The 17,551-nt window shown below is 39.1% G+C and overlaps 1 protein-coding gene across 1 annotated transcript; it reads left to right on the top strand.

Moving 5' to 3' along the window:
• Positions 1–1,327: 1,327 nt before the first annotated feature.
• Ms4a1 (membrane spanning 4-domains A1) lies at positions 1,328–17,112 on the top strand. The gene is made up of 7 exons (XM_045142417.1): positions 1,328–1,397; positions 9,836–9,999; positions 10,404–10,523; positions 11,999–12,055; positions 13,516–13,752; positions 15,700–15,801; positions 16,693–17,112. The coding sequence occupies exons 2-7, from the start codon at positions 9,853–9,855 to the stop codon at positions 16,978–16,980; spliced, it is 951 nt and encodes a 316-aa protein (XP_044998352.1). The 5' UTR covers positions 1,328–1,397; positions 9,836–9,852; the 3' UTR covers positions 16,981–17,112.
• The last annotated feature ends 439 nt before the right edge of the window (positions 17,113–17,551 follow it).

Raw genomic sequence — 17,551 nt, 5'->3', positions numbered from 1 at the left:
AGACCCACAAGTAGAATCTTAAATGGACGGTAGATATACCATTCCCTTTTCCCTCCTTACTGTAGCATTCCTCACAGATGAATGGATGACCTTTGAGTATTCTGGATGACAGGGAGTTCTCTTTTCAAACAGCTACTTGTTCAACTTGTTCATTTTAAATGTATGTAACTTACTTACACTACCTCAAAATCAGCCTCCCCAGAACTACTTCAACTCAGTAGTTATATTATGGTTCCCAACTCTTCTTACAGTACTAGGGAACTGGCACTTCACACATTCTAGGCAAGTGCTCTGCCTAGAGTTGTAGCTTCGGCCTATCCAAACTATCTTGAATAAAAGGGATGGAGGGAAAATAAAAAGACAAGAAGAAGAGGGACAAATTAACTTTAAATTAGGTAATGTAGCTACAATATTTTGACCTCTTAGAATAAATGAACAAATAGTTGCTTACCTACAGTTGTGTCTCTAATGAGAGAAAGCAACAGGTAATGTAATTAAAATACCAATGTTTGAACACAAAGGTTGCACATGTAGGTGGAGGTTATCTTTCAGCAATTATTTCTTTGATTCTACTCCCAAATGTTTAGACTCTTGATACGTCCAACTACCTCCATTTGTCCACTTGATCTAGAGCTGAACTTGGCCATGCAGTTCAAGGCAATAATGAAAAAAGAGGGACAACACAAAATGAGATGGAAGAAAAAAATGTGGGTTCATAGGCAAATGTGCTGTCTCAATTTATAGCACCAAAATTAGGGCTAAACCTTGCCTCAAGCTTCTGGGTGCATGTTCTATGGATGAAAATTACATTTAGGCCATTTCTGCTAAATTTAACATAGATTTACATGGTCTCCTAGAAGCCTGAGCATCAGCAAATGAGGGCATTACGTGGAAACCAGCAAGAACACCACTCCCAATTACACCTAAATAATTCTTGAGTCCCTGCATGGGTGCCTTCCCTCCCCCAGTGCACACACACACACACACGCTCCCAAAAGTGAAGCAAGAAGGTAAAAATCAGTCTCTCAGCCCATCTAACCCTTAGGGACACACTATCCACACCTGCTTACAGGATGGGGGCTGCCAAAGTTCTTTTAACTGAGGTTGCATGAAGCATACCAGGCAATCCCCCAGGAGTATTTTTCAAGAAGTGAAACCTGGTAAGGCAGAGACTCTTTTGTATTTTTCTGGCTTGGTAAGTTCATGTCAAAAGTAGCTAGAATACATCTCAAGGTAGCAGAAGCTACTGATTTCCGGTCAGCTGGTACCTACCAGAGATCCCAACCCCAGGCCTGGTCTACCTCACTGCCATTCAAGTTCTTGAAACACCAGATGCAACCCTGATCTCAGCAGCAAGCACAGAAGTCAGTTTTGAGCCTGAAGCCTTGGAGATTCAAGTAAGAAATCAGTTTGTTCCACTTAACTGGCTAAAAGAAGTGTGGATGAGGAATGGGGTGGTTTTAGAGACTAGGACTGTTCCAGTCCAGGCGTCTCTGGAAAAACTGTCTAATAGTATTATAATTTGAACTGTAGCAATTTCAAGGCTTCGAGTGCCTTAAAATAGAGGCAGAGGGAGAGAAAAAAGAGAGGAGGGAGAGAGAGGGATAAAATTACTTCATATTAGGTATACAGCAACCCAATTTCAACCCTTTAGATTACATGAACAAGTTACTTATATATAGCTCTGTGTCTCTAATGAAATAAAGCAGCTGAAAATGCAATTAAATTACCAATTTATTAACTGCATTAACTGCTCTCCTTCTCAAAAATAACTCTGGGCTATCAGCTATGAACAATTCTCTGAAAATGGAGATCAAGGTTTCTAACCTGTTTAGTTCAAGCTGGAGCTCTGCCATACACAAGCCATATAACTACAGGTGAGTTAGTTACCAAACCTTTACATGACTCAGCTTTCTCATCCATACAATGGAAGCAATAGCAAAACCCACTGTAGTACGAATGGTTGTCTGAGGCCAAATAAAATAACCCTAGCCATTTGAAAGTAATTCCATTCCTATTGCTTTAACTACCTTTGTCTCCAAACATGTACTGTTCAGTTTACATACCTAGTCAAGTCTCATTAGATAACATTTTCTACACACACACACACACACACACACACACACACACAATCGTGAAATCCTTGTTTGTGTTCATAACCCAAGACAAGAGTAAAATACTCTTGTGGAGATGAAGGGTGGATGGATTGACTTAAACCAGGTTCTGCTGGCTTTTGGAAACAGTACAATGTGAGAGAGTGGAGGAACAGCTTCCCTGCTTCCCTTAAAATGCTTTGATCTCACTGGTTGTCAGGTGCTGTGACATCTATTATCTTTCCAGTGGGCAGCATCTTGAGCACATATAGACCTGCCCAAGAAAAAGCAGCTGAATTTGATGTTCTGTTTACTTATTGAGCTCATAACATTACAGGGGGAAAGTTCCCTGTACAATGCTGCATGGCTCCCTTAAGGAATTTCCATTCCCCAGGAGTTACACTAAAAAGCTAAGTAACTGGCAAGAAGCAACAAATGCAAAGAGCTATGGACTTTGAGGAAGTTCTTGCCATCAGGTGAGAAGGACAAGGCCTAGGGCAAAAGCCTGGAGAGACTGACAGTGACTAGAGAAGGAGGAATCTCTCAAGGGTTCAGAGAAGGCAGGAGACATGGCCGGGCTGGGTACATAAGCTTTGGAAGCCACACAGAGTTGGAGTGTCAAGACCTAGAGGAGCCAGATGGACAGTTTCTCAAGAAAGAAGGATGGGCCAATGAGAGAGAAAAAAAGAGAATGACTTGGCAGCACCCTGGGAAATCTAACCTAGTAGCTTTGTAGAGACTGTATTAGAAATGAAAATGGTTGAAGGGAAAAAACACAAGATTTTTGTGTTGAACTGGGAAAGGAAACGAGGAGCAAATCCACAAAGTGACAACAGATGAGGGGTAAGGTCTGTGTGGGAGGTGTGAGGCACAGGTTGAGGCATAATTTGGCCATTGACTGAAATGAATGAGCTGGAATGAAATCCATCCAGGCAACAGGTGAAATCAAAGCAGCCTGAGGCATAAAGCCTAGTAGAACATGAAAGTTTTTCTTTAATGGCCAGAAAAAATGACTGCAAAGTATCGAGCAGTGAGTGAGTGGTGAGGAACTTGGTAAGAGAGGGTGGAATGCGAAGATTTGGAGAAGCTGGGGTAAAAATGGAAATGGGGCAGTGTCAGGGGACAATGCTTGATTTAAGAATGGGATTTGGTGGGAAAGTGTGGGGGTGGGGAGGGAGGGAATTACCATGGGATATATTTTATAATCATGGAAAATGTTAATAAAAATTTATAAAAAAAAAAAAAAAGAATGGGATTTGGGGGCTGGGGACCATGGTAGAATATCTTATCCATAAAAAAGATACAATAAAGGGCTGGAGGGATGTCTTAGCAGTTAAGGCACTTGCCTGCAAAGCCAAAGAACCCAGGTTTGATTCCCCAGGACCCACATAAGCCAGATGCACAAGAGGGTGCATGTGTCTGTAGTCCGTTTGCAGTGACTAGAGGCCCTGGAATGGTCATTCTCTCTTTCTTTCTCTCTCTCCCTCTAGCGCAAATAAATCAATATATTTTATAAAGATCCCATAAAAGCAATTATTTTTTGAATATTTAGCACTTTCTCAATTTTAACATATTTCATGTTCTCAATATAATAGTAGGGAGAAAGATAGCTAGTACTTTAATTTTTGTTAGTTTTTATTTATTTTTGGTCTTTTGCTTATGTGTGTGGGAGTATGTGATATGGTATGGTATGTGTGATATAGTGTAACACCCCCATGCTTATCCATGGAAGAGAGGCGCTTACCTGTGGTTGCCAGAATTGAGCATCAGGTGTCCCCCTGTGTTGTCTTCCTGCTCATTTTTGTTTTAGCTGGAGTCTACTGATTCCTGAGCTTGCTGAGCTCCAATGAATCTTGGGTCTTTGCTCTCCTGTGGGACTGGGATTACAGGCACACAAGGTCACACCCATCTGTTCACATGGGATTTGGAGTTGAAGGATGGTGGTTTCAGGGCCCCTTGAGCTCTTATGCTTACATAGGAAGCACACTGAACCACTAAGTTATCTCTCTAGCCCTAGAATCTTAATTATATAGAGAGATCAGAAACATAGTAAGAGCTAGAACTGACTCTTTCTAATGCCACAGAAAGGCCAGATGTGGGGAAGAATGTGCTTCTTGGAAGGGCAAGCATGCTGTTGGGAATGGATTGGAGCATGCAGAGAGGAAGTAAGGATATCTACCCTTAGTATGCACAGTAGGTTGAAATGGATAAAAAAAATGCAAAGCTATTTTGCATAGCAAAGGAGGAAGTTGAGGTCAGGGGGCTTCAAACTTCTCTTTAGATGGAGTTACTGAACCTAAAAGTAATTATTCAAACTAAAACCCATTAAAGTGGTAAGATCTTCAGGGATTAGACATGGAAATTATGGTGCCTTCAGAACTCAAAAAAAGATTTGCAGACATTTCTGTGAGTGTTAAAATGAGCTGTTATGTGATAAATTAGTCCTGATATTAGTACTGATCTTAGTACCAAGAAAAATTAAATCCTGTGTTATTACATGTTGAGCAATGTGTTTAGTAGTCTCTACTAAGCTACCAGCTAGTCTTTGAGCATAGCTGTATACTACTAAGTCATTGTGCATTGTTTTGTAATGGTGAGGGAATCTACAGTATCCCTAGGCATATGGGAGCTACTTCTAGCTTTATGGATTTCCATAGAATAATTTTTTTCAATGCACAGTCAGATTACATGGGCCTGGTGTGTGTGTGTGTGTGTGTGTGTATGTGTGTGTGTGTGTATAAAAATGAAAAAATGAAGTGTCATAGAAAATGCATTTTTATAAAATAATATTTTATAGTTATATTTGGTTAAGACTTTTTAGAAATGTAGGTGCTACAGACATTCTTCCATTTCATTATGAAAATAATGTATCTTTCTCTCCAAATGCAGGGCTGCCATTATCCACTACAGATGCAGCCCCTACAGCCTTACCAACACAGTCCCAGCCTTCATCAAACGGCTACTGATTCAGAAGCACTTAAAATAATAGTAGTTAATTATTCCCTTCAGTCTGAACAGTTACTGCCCTTTGCACTTGATTTTATTTTTTATATCTTAGTTAGCATACAGTTTTATGAATCTTCATGGAATTTCTAAATACAAATTTTTTTTGTTGATTTCCCCTGTGCCTCACCGGTCAACTCTCCCACTCCTTTATTCCTTGTGTCCTCCCTCTCTGTGTATATGTCACATATGCCCTTTCACCTTCCCCATGCCCTTAAGTGTCATGTCTTATTCTTTGCTCTTGGCACTATTCTATTGATTAAACTGCTGTTACTCTGGTGGGCTTCCTTGTATGAGTGACTTGGTGCTCCTCTTACTGCTTTCAATATGTTTTCTTTATTTTGTTTGGTCTGTGTAACTTAGGAGTTCAATTGTAGTATGACAAGAGGTTCTCTTCTGGTCTTGTCCGTTTTGGTCTTCTAAGTGCCTACTGTATCTGTTTTAGCATCTCTTTCCCTAACTTGGGGGAAAAAAATCATGATTTTGTTGAGTATACTTACTATGCTTTTAGATTCTTCTCCTTCTTCTATACTCAGAATTTTTAGGTCTGATCTCTTTATAGTGTCCCAAATATCTTAATATTCTCACTCATACCTTCTTATTGATGTATCTTTCTCCTTGTTGGAATGTTCCAAATCCTCTACCTTGTCTTCAAGATCACATATTCTGTCCTCTCCTTGATCCATTGTATTCATGAGACTTTGTACAATTTATTTGACTTACTGTGTTTTTCATTCCCAGTATTTCAAATTGATATTCTCCAGTATTTCTATTTCCTTACTAAGTACCTTGTATCAGTCTCTTTGTTTTATTTTTTTGATTTCATGTTTTTTCTTGGGATTCCTTCAGGAGTTTGTTTTCTTCTTTGATTCCTTTGATTTCTTTAAACATAATTATAATCATTCTTTTGGATTCACCTTCTGGAATTTTATCTAATTAACTAGAGGCCATTAATTATCTATCTGGCATTTCATCTAATTCACTGAAAGTCATTTCTATTTGATTTTTAATTTTTGAAGGAGTTATGTTGCCTTAAATTTTTGCATTTCTTATATCATCACATTGGAAATTTCACATCTCATGTTATTTCATTGCTAATATTTTCTGTTTGTCAGGTATATTAGATGTGTAGGTCAGAATTTATATCTTCAGAGTAGAAACTCAAGGTACCACTTGAGGCCTATATTACTCCTAGAGTAACAGTAGGAGTGGCCCAAGCTGGTAGATATGCCTGCTATGTGAGTGGCCTGTGTTACATTGTGAAGCCAGTTGTCTTTGGTGCACTATGAGCTTGTCTCAGCTGATAAAATCAGTTGGCAGTTCAGATTAGTTGGTCTGGAATCTGTGAGGGGGAGGGGTGGCTGAGATCTCTTGGTTTCCTTAGATCTGCAGTGGTGTTTCTGGTGCTTGTATAAGGAAGAGAGAAAGTTGTGGAACTCTGTCTGAAGGTGTTCTGAGGCTGCTCAGCTGGTTCTCGGTCACCATTCTAACACTGTACATTTTCCCTATATTTGGCCCCATTTATATGCACACATATAGATACTACAAGCTAAGATCTACATATTAGAAAGAATATGAGGGCTGAAGAAATGGCTTAGGAACTGGTAAAGGTATTTGCCTGTGAAGCCAAAGGGCCCAGGTTCAATTAATTCCCCAGGACCCATGTAAGCCAGATGCACAAGGGGTACATGCATCTGGAGTTTGTTTGCAGTGGCTAGAGGCCCTGGCATGCCAATCTCTGTCTGTCTCTGTTCTCTCTCTCTTTGAAACTAAATAAATAAAATTTTTAAAAAGAATATGAGATTAACCCATTTCCTGCAAATATCATAATTTTACTTTTTCTTTACAGAATAAAACTCCATTGTGTGTGTGTGTGTGTGTGTGTGTATTCCATTGTATATATACTCCATTTTGTGTGTGTGTGTGTGTGTGTGTGTGTGTGTGTGTGTGTAGTCATATCTTCATCAATTGATGCACATCTAGGCTGCTAGCTATTGTGAACAGAGCAACAATAATATGGGTAGGCAAGTATCTCAGGAGTAGTGTGTGGAGTTTTTAGGATATATTCCCAGGTGTGGTATAGATAGGCCATATGGCAATTCTATTTCCATATTTTACATCTGTATTTAGTAATTTGCAAGGAAGGAGAGACATGAGGAGAGAATGTGTGTGCCAGGTCCTTTTGGTAGTACAAGCACACTCTAGATGTGCATTTGACTTTATTTGGGTATTGTGGAATTGAACTTGGGCAGGCAGATTTCCAAGAAAGTGCCTTTAACTGCTAAGCCAAGTCCCCAGACCTCTACTTCTATTTTTATTGATAACTTTTATGTATGTACATAATGCATTTTGGACATAATCCCCTCCTATCACTCTCTTGCCCCCTTCCCCATATCCCTTCCACTGAATCTTGTCCTTCCTCCAACCAGTCCCTCTTCTATTTTTTGTATTTTTAAAATATTCCTTCCTTCATCACCCATAATGCCATGTCAATGGGCTTAGTATCATGAAGTAAGACAGCTGCTATGAGGACATAATGAAATGGCTGTCTCATGTCTGGATACAATTCTCTAAAGCATTCCTTTCCAACCTCTGACTCTTACATTCTTTCTGCCATGCCTTCCACAATGTTCCTTTAGCCTTGGCAACTGTGAGAGGTGAGAGGATGTTTCATTTAGTGCTGAATACTTACCTGTCACTTCTCAGTGATTTCCATAATGGCTATACTACTTTAAACTCCCACCAGCAGTGCATAAGGGTTCCACTCTCATATTTTGTTACTTTTACTAAAATTAGTCCCCTCAAGTGTAGTGATGTGACTTCCAGTTAATTCGATACTTGCCAAAAGGCCTTAACTTCTCTGAATCACCCTTTCCATATGTATACAAAGGAGACACAATGCCTACTTAGAAAGGAAAGTATGGGAGAACCAAAAATGTCCTATCAGATATATCCCTGGTACACAGTATGTGTTCAAGAAATTAACCATAGCCATCTGGTCTAGCTTGTGGCTGAACAAAAATAGCATCAGTATCAGAGCCATGGCAACTGCTTCAACTTTGCATCTCAGACTACAGATAAGGCCTTCCTCCAAGCTTCTCATCTCAATATGAACAGACAGGTTTCAGAGGAGGATTTTTTTGGGGGGGGGGTGGGAGGAGTAGCTCCAGAATGCTACCTGAACTGATGACCAAAATTCTTTTGCAATTTTTTTTTGTTGGATCTATGAATATATTCCTTTTGGTTGGTGGTCTTTTGGACTTCTTTGTGGCAAAAAGTAGATTCTCTAGGGCCACATGAAATCTAGTAATTTAGAGCGGGGAAAAACATCAAGTGAGAAACCTCCTATCGTAGCCTCTTGCTTCCCTTCTAGCTCATACCCTAGACAAATCATCTGAACTGCCTGACAATCATCTGAGCCATACATATTTGGGAGTGACATAGAGGTTTATAAAGGAGAGAGACTGGCTCCCTGCTCTCCACAAGAGACAAAGTAGCCAAGAATATGGACACCTCATTTGGCATGTTTGAGGCCTCATTTCAAATCTTTAACAATTATGTAATGTTGAATAAGTTATCTACTATTTTTTAAAAATTTTGTTTGGTTTATTTTTATTTATTTATTTGAAAGCGACAGACAGAGAAAGAGGGAGAGGGAGAGAGAGAGAGAGAGAGAGAATGGGCGCGCCAGGGCTTCCAGCCACTGCAGATGAATTCCAGATGCATGCACCCCCTTGTGCATCTGGCTAACGTGGGTCCTGGGGAATCGAGCCTCAAACCAGGGTCCTTAGGCTTCACAGGCAAGCACTTAACCACTAAGCCATCTCTCTAGCCCAAGTTATCTACTTTTTTGAGTCAGTGTTTCCTCTTCTGTAAAACAGAAGCAGTCATTCATCCCTTGTCTACTGTATGAGGCTCAGAAAAGATATCTTAGGTATCTTGAAACTATAAATTAGGTACATATGTGAAAGATTCAAATGTCTGTCCTATAGCAGACCTGCAGTTACCCAGATCAACATAGACAGCATTAAATCTCCAGAGCTCTGTACATAAATTACAGTCAATAAAAATGAGATCCAAAATGGATTTTCAGGGCCCAACACCTCAGAGAATATAGAAGACTTTACTCAGAATGTCATGATCTTGCATGTAATATTAGTATCTTTTTGATGTAACATGTTTAGTGTCACAGAATTAGAGGGAAAGAGACACATCAGCCTCTCCTGATTTAAAGACGGTCCTCACTATATTCTGACATAATACCTCTGTCCCATCACAGTGTTCAGGGACAGACAAATGAACAACAGAGCATATAAACAACAGAATATGTGCTTCTCAATACTAAATCATAAGAAAAACACCCCAAAATGAGAGAAGGCAGGACCAATAGGTGGGTAAGGATATAGCTCAGTGGTAGAGTATTTGAATAGCATGCACAAGCCTTTATGCTCAAGCCCCAGCATTGAAGAGGAAATGCATATGGACATACTTGCAGTGTTTTCTTAAAAGGTAAAGCATGTCCAAACAAGGTTTGTGGGAATCCTGGCCCATATGTCCTTGCCTAAGACAGCCCCAACTCCTTCTGCAGAGCATGGGCCTTTCCTCAGAACTGTGTTTACCAGGGAAAAGCTATGTCTACCCTCAATGACACCATGAAAGGAATCCCGAGAGAAGCTCTTGATAATGATGTACAAACAGCCAAACACTTTGTCATTTCTCTCCTCATGTTTTATTTTTAGGAGGTTTTGAGAAGAAAATGATAACACCCAGAAATTCAGTGAATGAAACTTTTCCAGCAGGCCCTCTTGCCATGCAACCTGTCCAAAAAGTAAACCTCAAGAGAATGTCTTCAGTGGTGGGCCCCACGCAAAGCTTCTTCATGAGGGAATCAAAGGCTCTGGGGGTAAGACAGTTACCCTCCACTCCACAAACTGCAGGTTCTCCAGCCTGCAGAAGCTGATTCTGAAGGCCATGTACAGGATTCCACCCAATGTGAAGGAGTGTGGTCCATGCTGCTACAATGGGCCAGATCAAGGGTGTCCCTGAAAGTGATCACCTGGACAACTGAAGGGTTACCTGTTGTCATCTCTAAATACTTCTTGGTTTTATGGTTAAGGACTTTCCATCTTAGTCTACTGCTCCTTAGAAATTCTCTTATGTAAATAAGGATAAGAGATTAGAACCAAAAACAGAGAGAAACCTTGGCACCTCTACCACTTCCTTAGGGCATTTTGCACAGAGCCAAGTCAGGTCTCAGACTTTGACTCCTGCCAGTGACAGCTTCCGCTGACCTTCTTCTCTCCCCAGGCTGTCCAGATCATGAATGGTCTCTTCCACATTGCCCTGGGGGGGCTGCTGATGATTCCCACGGGGGTCTATGTACCCATCTGTGTGAGTGTGTGGTACCCACTCTGGGGAGGCATTATGGTGAGTTAAAAATAATACACATTTATAAGATGTCAAAGGAATAACATGCCAAAAATATCTCGATTGTCTGTGTGTTAAGGAAAGTATACAGGTTGGGAACAGGTTATTAGGTTAACATACCTCTGTGGGAGAGGGGGAGAGGAGCTGACTATATCACACATTAGCCCTATGGTTGTCAGTGGTCACGTGTCCTGTGATGTCAGAGAACATGCTCTGTATGGATCTCTCAGGAAAACTTGTTCAAGCAGACCCTCTCTAGAGTCACTTTGGGTGGGGGAGGGTAAACACTAGATATTTGGTGCTTTGAAAAGCAAGAAGAAACAGGAATGCCACAAGTCCCTCCGTCTCCCTACAATCCTGTTAGTTACAATGGCACGTAGTGAAACCAGTGCCATCCTCCAAGATCTCCTGTGCTGATGAGCATGGCGGCACTCTTGGGCTCCTTCCTGAACATGTCCAAACTTGTAATGCTGTCTTGTCTGTGTGTGACATGAAGCAGTAGCTTTTGTTTATCCAGGATAATTTTCATGACTACCACTATAAAGATGAGTCTGGGCTTGAAATTTCAGAACAAAGATAGGTTGGTCACAAGCCTTTCATCCATTTTACAGGTTGAACCTTTGGAAAGGAAGATGAAATATAATTACCATCACTTCCTGTATCAACTAACATTGCAATAAAGTATCCATCTCATTCAACCAAGTCCTTCTATACTGACCCACTTTTCACTGGCACCAGAGACATTCAAATCACTGTGACCCCAAAGGAGATGTTCACAATATTTTTTAATGATAATAAAAGATTTTAATTCATACTGATATTCTACTACCTATACGTCCCAGACATCAGTCCTGCTTATATCCTGAAGGCATCAACTGGGGATAATTACAACCTGTGCCAATAAGGAGTGAATCTTTTTATTTTTTAAACTTTTTATTGACAATTTTCATAAATAGAGATAATATACTATGATGTTATTTTTATTCTTTCATTTTGGTATTTTCAAGGTAGGGTTTCACTCTAGCCCAGGTTGTCCTAGAACTTACTCTGTAGTCCCAGGCTGGCCTCAAACTCATAGCAATCCTATTACTTCTGCCTCCAGAGTGCTGAGATTAAAGGTGCATACCACCATGCTTGGCTACCATGATGTTATTTCTGATGCTTTTTTTTTTTTTTTAATTTCATCTTAATAGTACAGACCCAGGGGTTTCTAGTTGACAAGGAAATGTGAGTTTTGCCTCCTTGTTCTTGTTATGTTCCTAGTTAATGGTCCCAAAAGATTGAATAACATGAATGGAATACAAGTGAACCTGAATTAGAAAGAAATAACCAATAAAAAAGAATTAATCTGATAAAATGTCATGCATAATTAGGTGAAAATGAAGTAGTTCTTGATGTTAAAAAGCCATTTCCTTCTCTCCTCTGTCCCTTCCCCTCCTCCTGTATTCCCTTCCCACCAACCTTTATTCTTGTAGTTCATTATTTCTGGATCACTCCTCGCAGCAGCAGAAAAAACCTTCAGGAAGAGTCTGGCAAGTAACCGTATGTTCTTTCCCCCACAACAGAGAAATATCTATTTCTCATTTGAAAACAGGATCCTCAGAAAGCTTTGTAATCATGGACTGTAGACCCTAAAAAGCAAAGGATCCTTTATAGTATTGGTTGTGATTTTAAATGAGATCTATTCAAAGTCTTTCCATGGAAAGAGAATTAAAGGCAGAGCTATGCAGACTGTCCTTATAGTCTTGTTAATATTAAGCATTATATGAAAATAACAGACCTCCTGGCATTTTTTAAAAATGTTATTTCTCCAAGGTCATTATCTGACTGATATGACTGATTCAAATTCTAACTCAGTGTGAACTTTCACTTTAACCTTGAGCAAGTCCAGAGGTACCTCTGAGTTTTCACCTTTAAATGAAGTACTGGTCCTGACTATCACAGGAAATCAACATGAGGGTTAGATGAAGTATTATGTGTGGCAGTGTTCTGGAAAATATAAGGACTTATAGTGTGTCTTGTTCACAGTGATTCATTCACACACAGAAAAAGGCTTCCATAGAACTTCTGATTCTGGGCAGATAAAGAGGAGCTTGCCAGCAAAATTCCCTTAGAGAAAATCTAACAATACTTCCACATACCCAGCTGAGTCACTTTTAGTTAGTAAGGAACTGAGTATATTAAGATTGTTATTCTCTAGACATGGTCTGACAAAGCCAGTTTGGGAGAAAATTGTTCATATAGATCAAATTGTCTATTCTTCAAATAAAACCAGAACTGCAGACTAGCCATCTGTAGGTCATAAAGACAGGAGTGAAATGTGTGTTTCATAAAATATCATCAATAATGTCATACCATTATGGTACTTCTCACAATGCCTATCTGATCCAAGCTTTTATCAAACGGGCAATGTAAAACATTCACACCCACACTCTCCAACCTATGCTGCCCAAAGACATCAGCCCTAACTATGTTGTGAAAGATGGTTGACTAGGGCTAATGGAAACCTTGCCAATAAAGAAAGGTGGTATTCTCATTGTGGCTGATCCTTTTATTTCTATTTAATGGTTAGAAGAATCTAACCTATTCCTTTCCAGTCTACACAAGCAATACCACTCTGCTTATGACTGCCTTTTTGTGCAGAGATAATCTGGATGCCATTAACCCACACTTAACAAGTGCTTATCACATGCCTAGAAGGACAGTGGCAGTGAGGGAGGTGCAAAGACACAAGGTAGTAATAAGGATCAATCTAGAATATTGGCTTGATAAACCAAATGAATGGTGGTAGGAAACTTGGACAAGGAGAAGGATAGGGAACAGCTGGTTTTATTTTATAGTGACTAATGGTCTAAGAGCCACAGAAAGCACTTTGGTCTGATTTAGGTATGGCATCTTTATGAGTCAGGGGAATAGCAGCAGGAATCCCATCCTAGCTTATAATTTCCAAATAGAAGTCAAACCTAATTAATAAATGTTTGTCTCTTTTCAGGTCAAAATGAAAGTGCTAATGAACTCATTGAGCCTCTTTGCTGCCATTTCTGGAATAATTCTCTTGATCATGGACATACTTAACATTACAATTTCTCACTTTTTAAAACTAGAAGGTCTGAATCTTATAAAAACTCCTGTGCCATATATCAACATATATAACTGTGGACTAGCTAATCCCTCTGGAGATACTGATCCATCTACACAATACTGTTATAACATACAATCTGTGTTCTTGGTAAGCATGAAATGACATTTCTGCCCAATAAAGAAATATTGTACTTTTACTATGAGATTCCACTCTGGGTCTAGACAGTCTGTGCTTGCTAGTTTTGTCTGTGTGTCTTTGGGTCAAAATTTTGTCCATACTATGCCTCAATTTAATCAAATACAAAGTGGAGATAGGAATACTTCTTATCATTAAAGATTTTGGTTTTGAGTAATAAATTAGTTAATATATGCCAAGCACTTATTTAGGACACTGTCTGGAATATGTAAAATATTCCATGTGTTTATTATTTTTTGAGCAGATTCCTAGGTTGTTTTGAGGAATAAATTAGTTAATGCATACAAAGCACTTATAATAATGTTCGTACATGGAAAACATTATGCTTTGTGTGTGTGTGTGTGTGTGTGTGTGTGTGTGTGTGTGTGTGTGTGTGTGTGTATGTGAAGGGTGTTTCTATGTATCACTGGATGACCTGTTATTTGTATGTAGCCCAGGTCAGTTAGCTCAAATTCATGACAATCCTCTTGTCTCAACCTCCTGAGTGCTGGGATGATAGGCATTTCCCACAAAACCCAGAGCTTCATGTGTTTAACATTATTTTTTTTCATTCTTTGAATTCTTTATTTTATTCATTTTATTTTCATTGTTGTTTTCAAGGTAGGGTCTCACTATAGCCCAGAATGACCAGGAATTAACCATGTAGCCCCAGGCTGGCCTTGAACTCATAGAAATCCTCCTACCTCTGCCTTCAGAGTGCTGGGATTAAAGGCATGCACCACCACACCCAGCTCATTCTATGAATTCTTAGTGCCTAGCAGTGCCACTGATATGAAACAAATACTAAGTACATTTTGTAGACTCCCAAAAACAATTACAAGAGCAGAAGACTATACTAGATGATGGGCCAGGAGGTATATCAGGTGCTTTATATTCATGACCTCATTAACTTCCTCAACTGTTCTCAAAAATATTAATTTTTCCTTCTCATATTATAAGGAAGAGATGGAAACCTGAATGATTATGAAAATCTCAAGGTCACATAGATAATATGACAATATAAAATAACAGTCCACCACCAACTCTAAAACCTGAGCCACATTCTACCCTATCACCCCCAATTCTTGATGGGGTATTCTTTTTTTTTTGTTTGTTTGTTTGACTTTTTATTGTTTAGTTGTTTTTTTTTTTATATTAGTTTTCTATTCGGAAGTACAGGCAGTTTGGTACCATTATTAGGTTCATCCGTGACCTACCCCCTCCACATTGGCCCCTCCTTGTTGAGGTATATGGGTCATGCATTATGGAGTTAGCCCACAATATTATTATTATTTGTCATTATTAAGATAAACATGGAAGATATTACTAAGATATTATGAAGATACTTTCCCTACCAGATTTTTAAGTGTAGAGTTTAAAGGGGAAAAATGCATCCCCCAAGGGTTGTAAAGTTTTTTGGTAATATAGCCATATATTATAAAACTGATAGAACTTACTATGAGACTCACTCACTTGTTCTTCCCTACAAAAGACTGACTCTTCAGTGTTTATTCCTGCCATATTTCCTTATTCCTCAAGTTATGTTAAATATCAGGTTGTAAGGATAATGTCTTTTTAAAAAAAGTTCACTTCTTTACATATTTTCAAGACAAAATATGAAAGAGGAAAGGAATGGGCATGCCAGGGCCTTCTGCCACTGCTAGCAAACTCCAGATACATGTGTCACTTTGTGTACCTGGCTTTATTTTACATATGCGTACTGGGGGTTCAAACATGGGCCATCAGCCTTTGCAAGCAAGCTCCTTTAACTGTTGAGCCATCTCTCTAGCCCTGATACTTTCTTTTGTAGTCATTAAGTAACTGATGTTTTAATCATTTTATTTTATTATTTACAATGTACCCATGACATCCTCCCTGCCATTATGACCTTTACACTTCCATTCTACTACTGTTTTCCAGGGCATTTTCTCAGTGATGCTGATCTTTGCCTTCTTCCAGAACCTTGTGACAGCTGGCATTGTGGAGAATGAATGGAAAAAAATGTGTTCCAGACCCAAAGATGTAAGTTGGAGTTACTTGTCCATAACATCCTTCTGTAAAAATTCTATCTACAAAGGAATATGTACATAAAATGAGATCTGGTAAGGCTTTGCGGTAACTAGGAGCTTCATGGAAAATGGTCTCATCATATTTCTAGAAAGCAGAAAACACAAAGAGTGAGAAAAATGCCTTGCGATCGGATATAGGTTAAGTCTACAGTCAAGGTTATGTCTCTGTATGTGTACACATGTGTTTTCTTACTACCCATCCTTCCGCCTGACTGCAGACTTCCATCTTCACTTCAGGATGCCATCTTAATGTGTAACAGGATGGTTGAAGGCTGAAGCTTTATTAAATTCATTGGTTCCTTGATGTTTCTGTGCGCCCTTCTCCCTCTGACTCTTTTCACCTAACTCCTCTTCCAAAGCAATAGCATTTCAAAAAGGCTCCAAGGATGAGAAATACAAAAATCCCAAACTGAATCTATTAACAAGAGTTCCAAAACTTTTAGACTTAGAATAAAACTTAGAATTCACTACTAATTCCTTTATTTTAAGATGACAGGGGGATTGAAGTAAGGGTAGGGAAGAATGAAAATTACTTTTACTATAATCACTAAAGGAAAGTCAGACATAGCATCAAAATTCCTACATTTCAAAGTGTTATTTTACCATGTGGTTTGATTATTCCAGGCAAAGTGGTAAGTGCCTGACAACTTGAGGATTTCCCCAGACTTGAGTTTTAATAGGTAATTGGTAAGATTTGAGCATCCAAGAAGTCCATCTTGGTACCTGGTTTTGTACAGCCACTGGCCTCAAGTGGCCTAAGAACAAGATGATATTTGATAAATATTTGTACATTGTTGAGAAAGATGTCAATGGTAAAGGTAAAAAGCACCGGTTTCTTTTCTAGAATGTGGTTCTTCTGTCAGCAGAAGACAAGAAGGAACAGACTATTAAAATCAAAGAAGAAATAATTGAGCTAACTGAAGTATCTTCCCAACCAAAGAATGAAGAAGATATTGAAATCATTCCAGTGCAAGAAGAAGAGGAAAGAGAACTAAACTTTCCAGAACATGAAGAAAATATTGAAATTATTCCAATACAAGAAGAAGAAGAAGAAGAAGAAAGAGAAATGAACTTTCCAGAGCCTCCTCAAGATCAGGAATCCTCAACCATAGAAACTGAGAGCTCTCCTTAGACTCTTCTGCTTTATGTTTCCTTTTTAAGCATTGATGTTCAGAGCTTCCAGGACACATAGTTATCCCATCTCCTGCAGTCCCCTGTGCTCATTCTCCATATTCCCAGCTGTTCACTACATGCAGTGGTGAAAACTCCCCTTAAAAAATCTGGAAATATAGCAACTACAGTAGAGTATGTTGTCCAGTTTCTTTACAAATTCTGTTATGAGGCAAAAGTACTGGAGAACTTGATTCCCACACATCTTTTACTTGGGTAAGAATTATAGCAGCAATAGTAATAGTAATGATTTTATTTTATTTTCTGCCATAAGTAATAGGTAGACTGTAACTGAGAGAGAGGACACACAATTGCTCCATGCCATCTCTAAACTACCTTTAACTCCTTCCACATCTACATTTGGTGAATATGTCTTTTGTACTGTTGTCTTAATGAAAATAATGGTGATGAGAAGCATTAAGAGACCAGTTTCATGAATCTTCTCAGAGGGCCACCACTGTGGCATGTTCTTAAAGATTCTTTAACCCATTTGCCCAAAGAGAATAACCAAAATAAAGTGTATTTGAAAATGC

Source organism: Jaculus jaculus, chromosome 1 (assembly GCF_020740685.1).
Source record: "Jaculus jaculus isolate mJacJac1 chromosome 1, mJacJac1.mat.Y.cur, whole genome shotgun sequence".
NCBI classification, from domain to species: Eukaryota; Metazoa; Chordata; class Mammalia; order Rodentia; family Dipodidae; genus Jaculus; species Jaculus jaculus.
The sequence above is the reverse complement of the archived record's forward strand: the minus strand, read 5'-3'. Positions and strand labels throughout refer to the sequence as shown.

What these genes read in the sequence shown, in the direction of transcription:
- Ms4a1 (XM_045142417.1), top strand. Translation starts at nt 9,853, where the DNA reads ATGATAACACCCAGAAATTCAGTGAATGAAACTTTTCCAGCAGGCCCT. An exon ending in AAACCTTCAGGAAGAGTCTG is followed by an intron (nt 12,056 to 13,515) that starts GCAAGTAACCGT and finishes GTCTCTTTTCAG; the next exon opens with GTCAAAATGAAAGTGCTAAT. An exon ending in ACATACAATCTGTGTTCTTG is followed by an intron (nt 13,753 to 15,699) that starts GTAAGCATGAAA and finishes ACTGTTTTCCAG; the next exon opens with GGCATTTTCTCAGTGATGCT.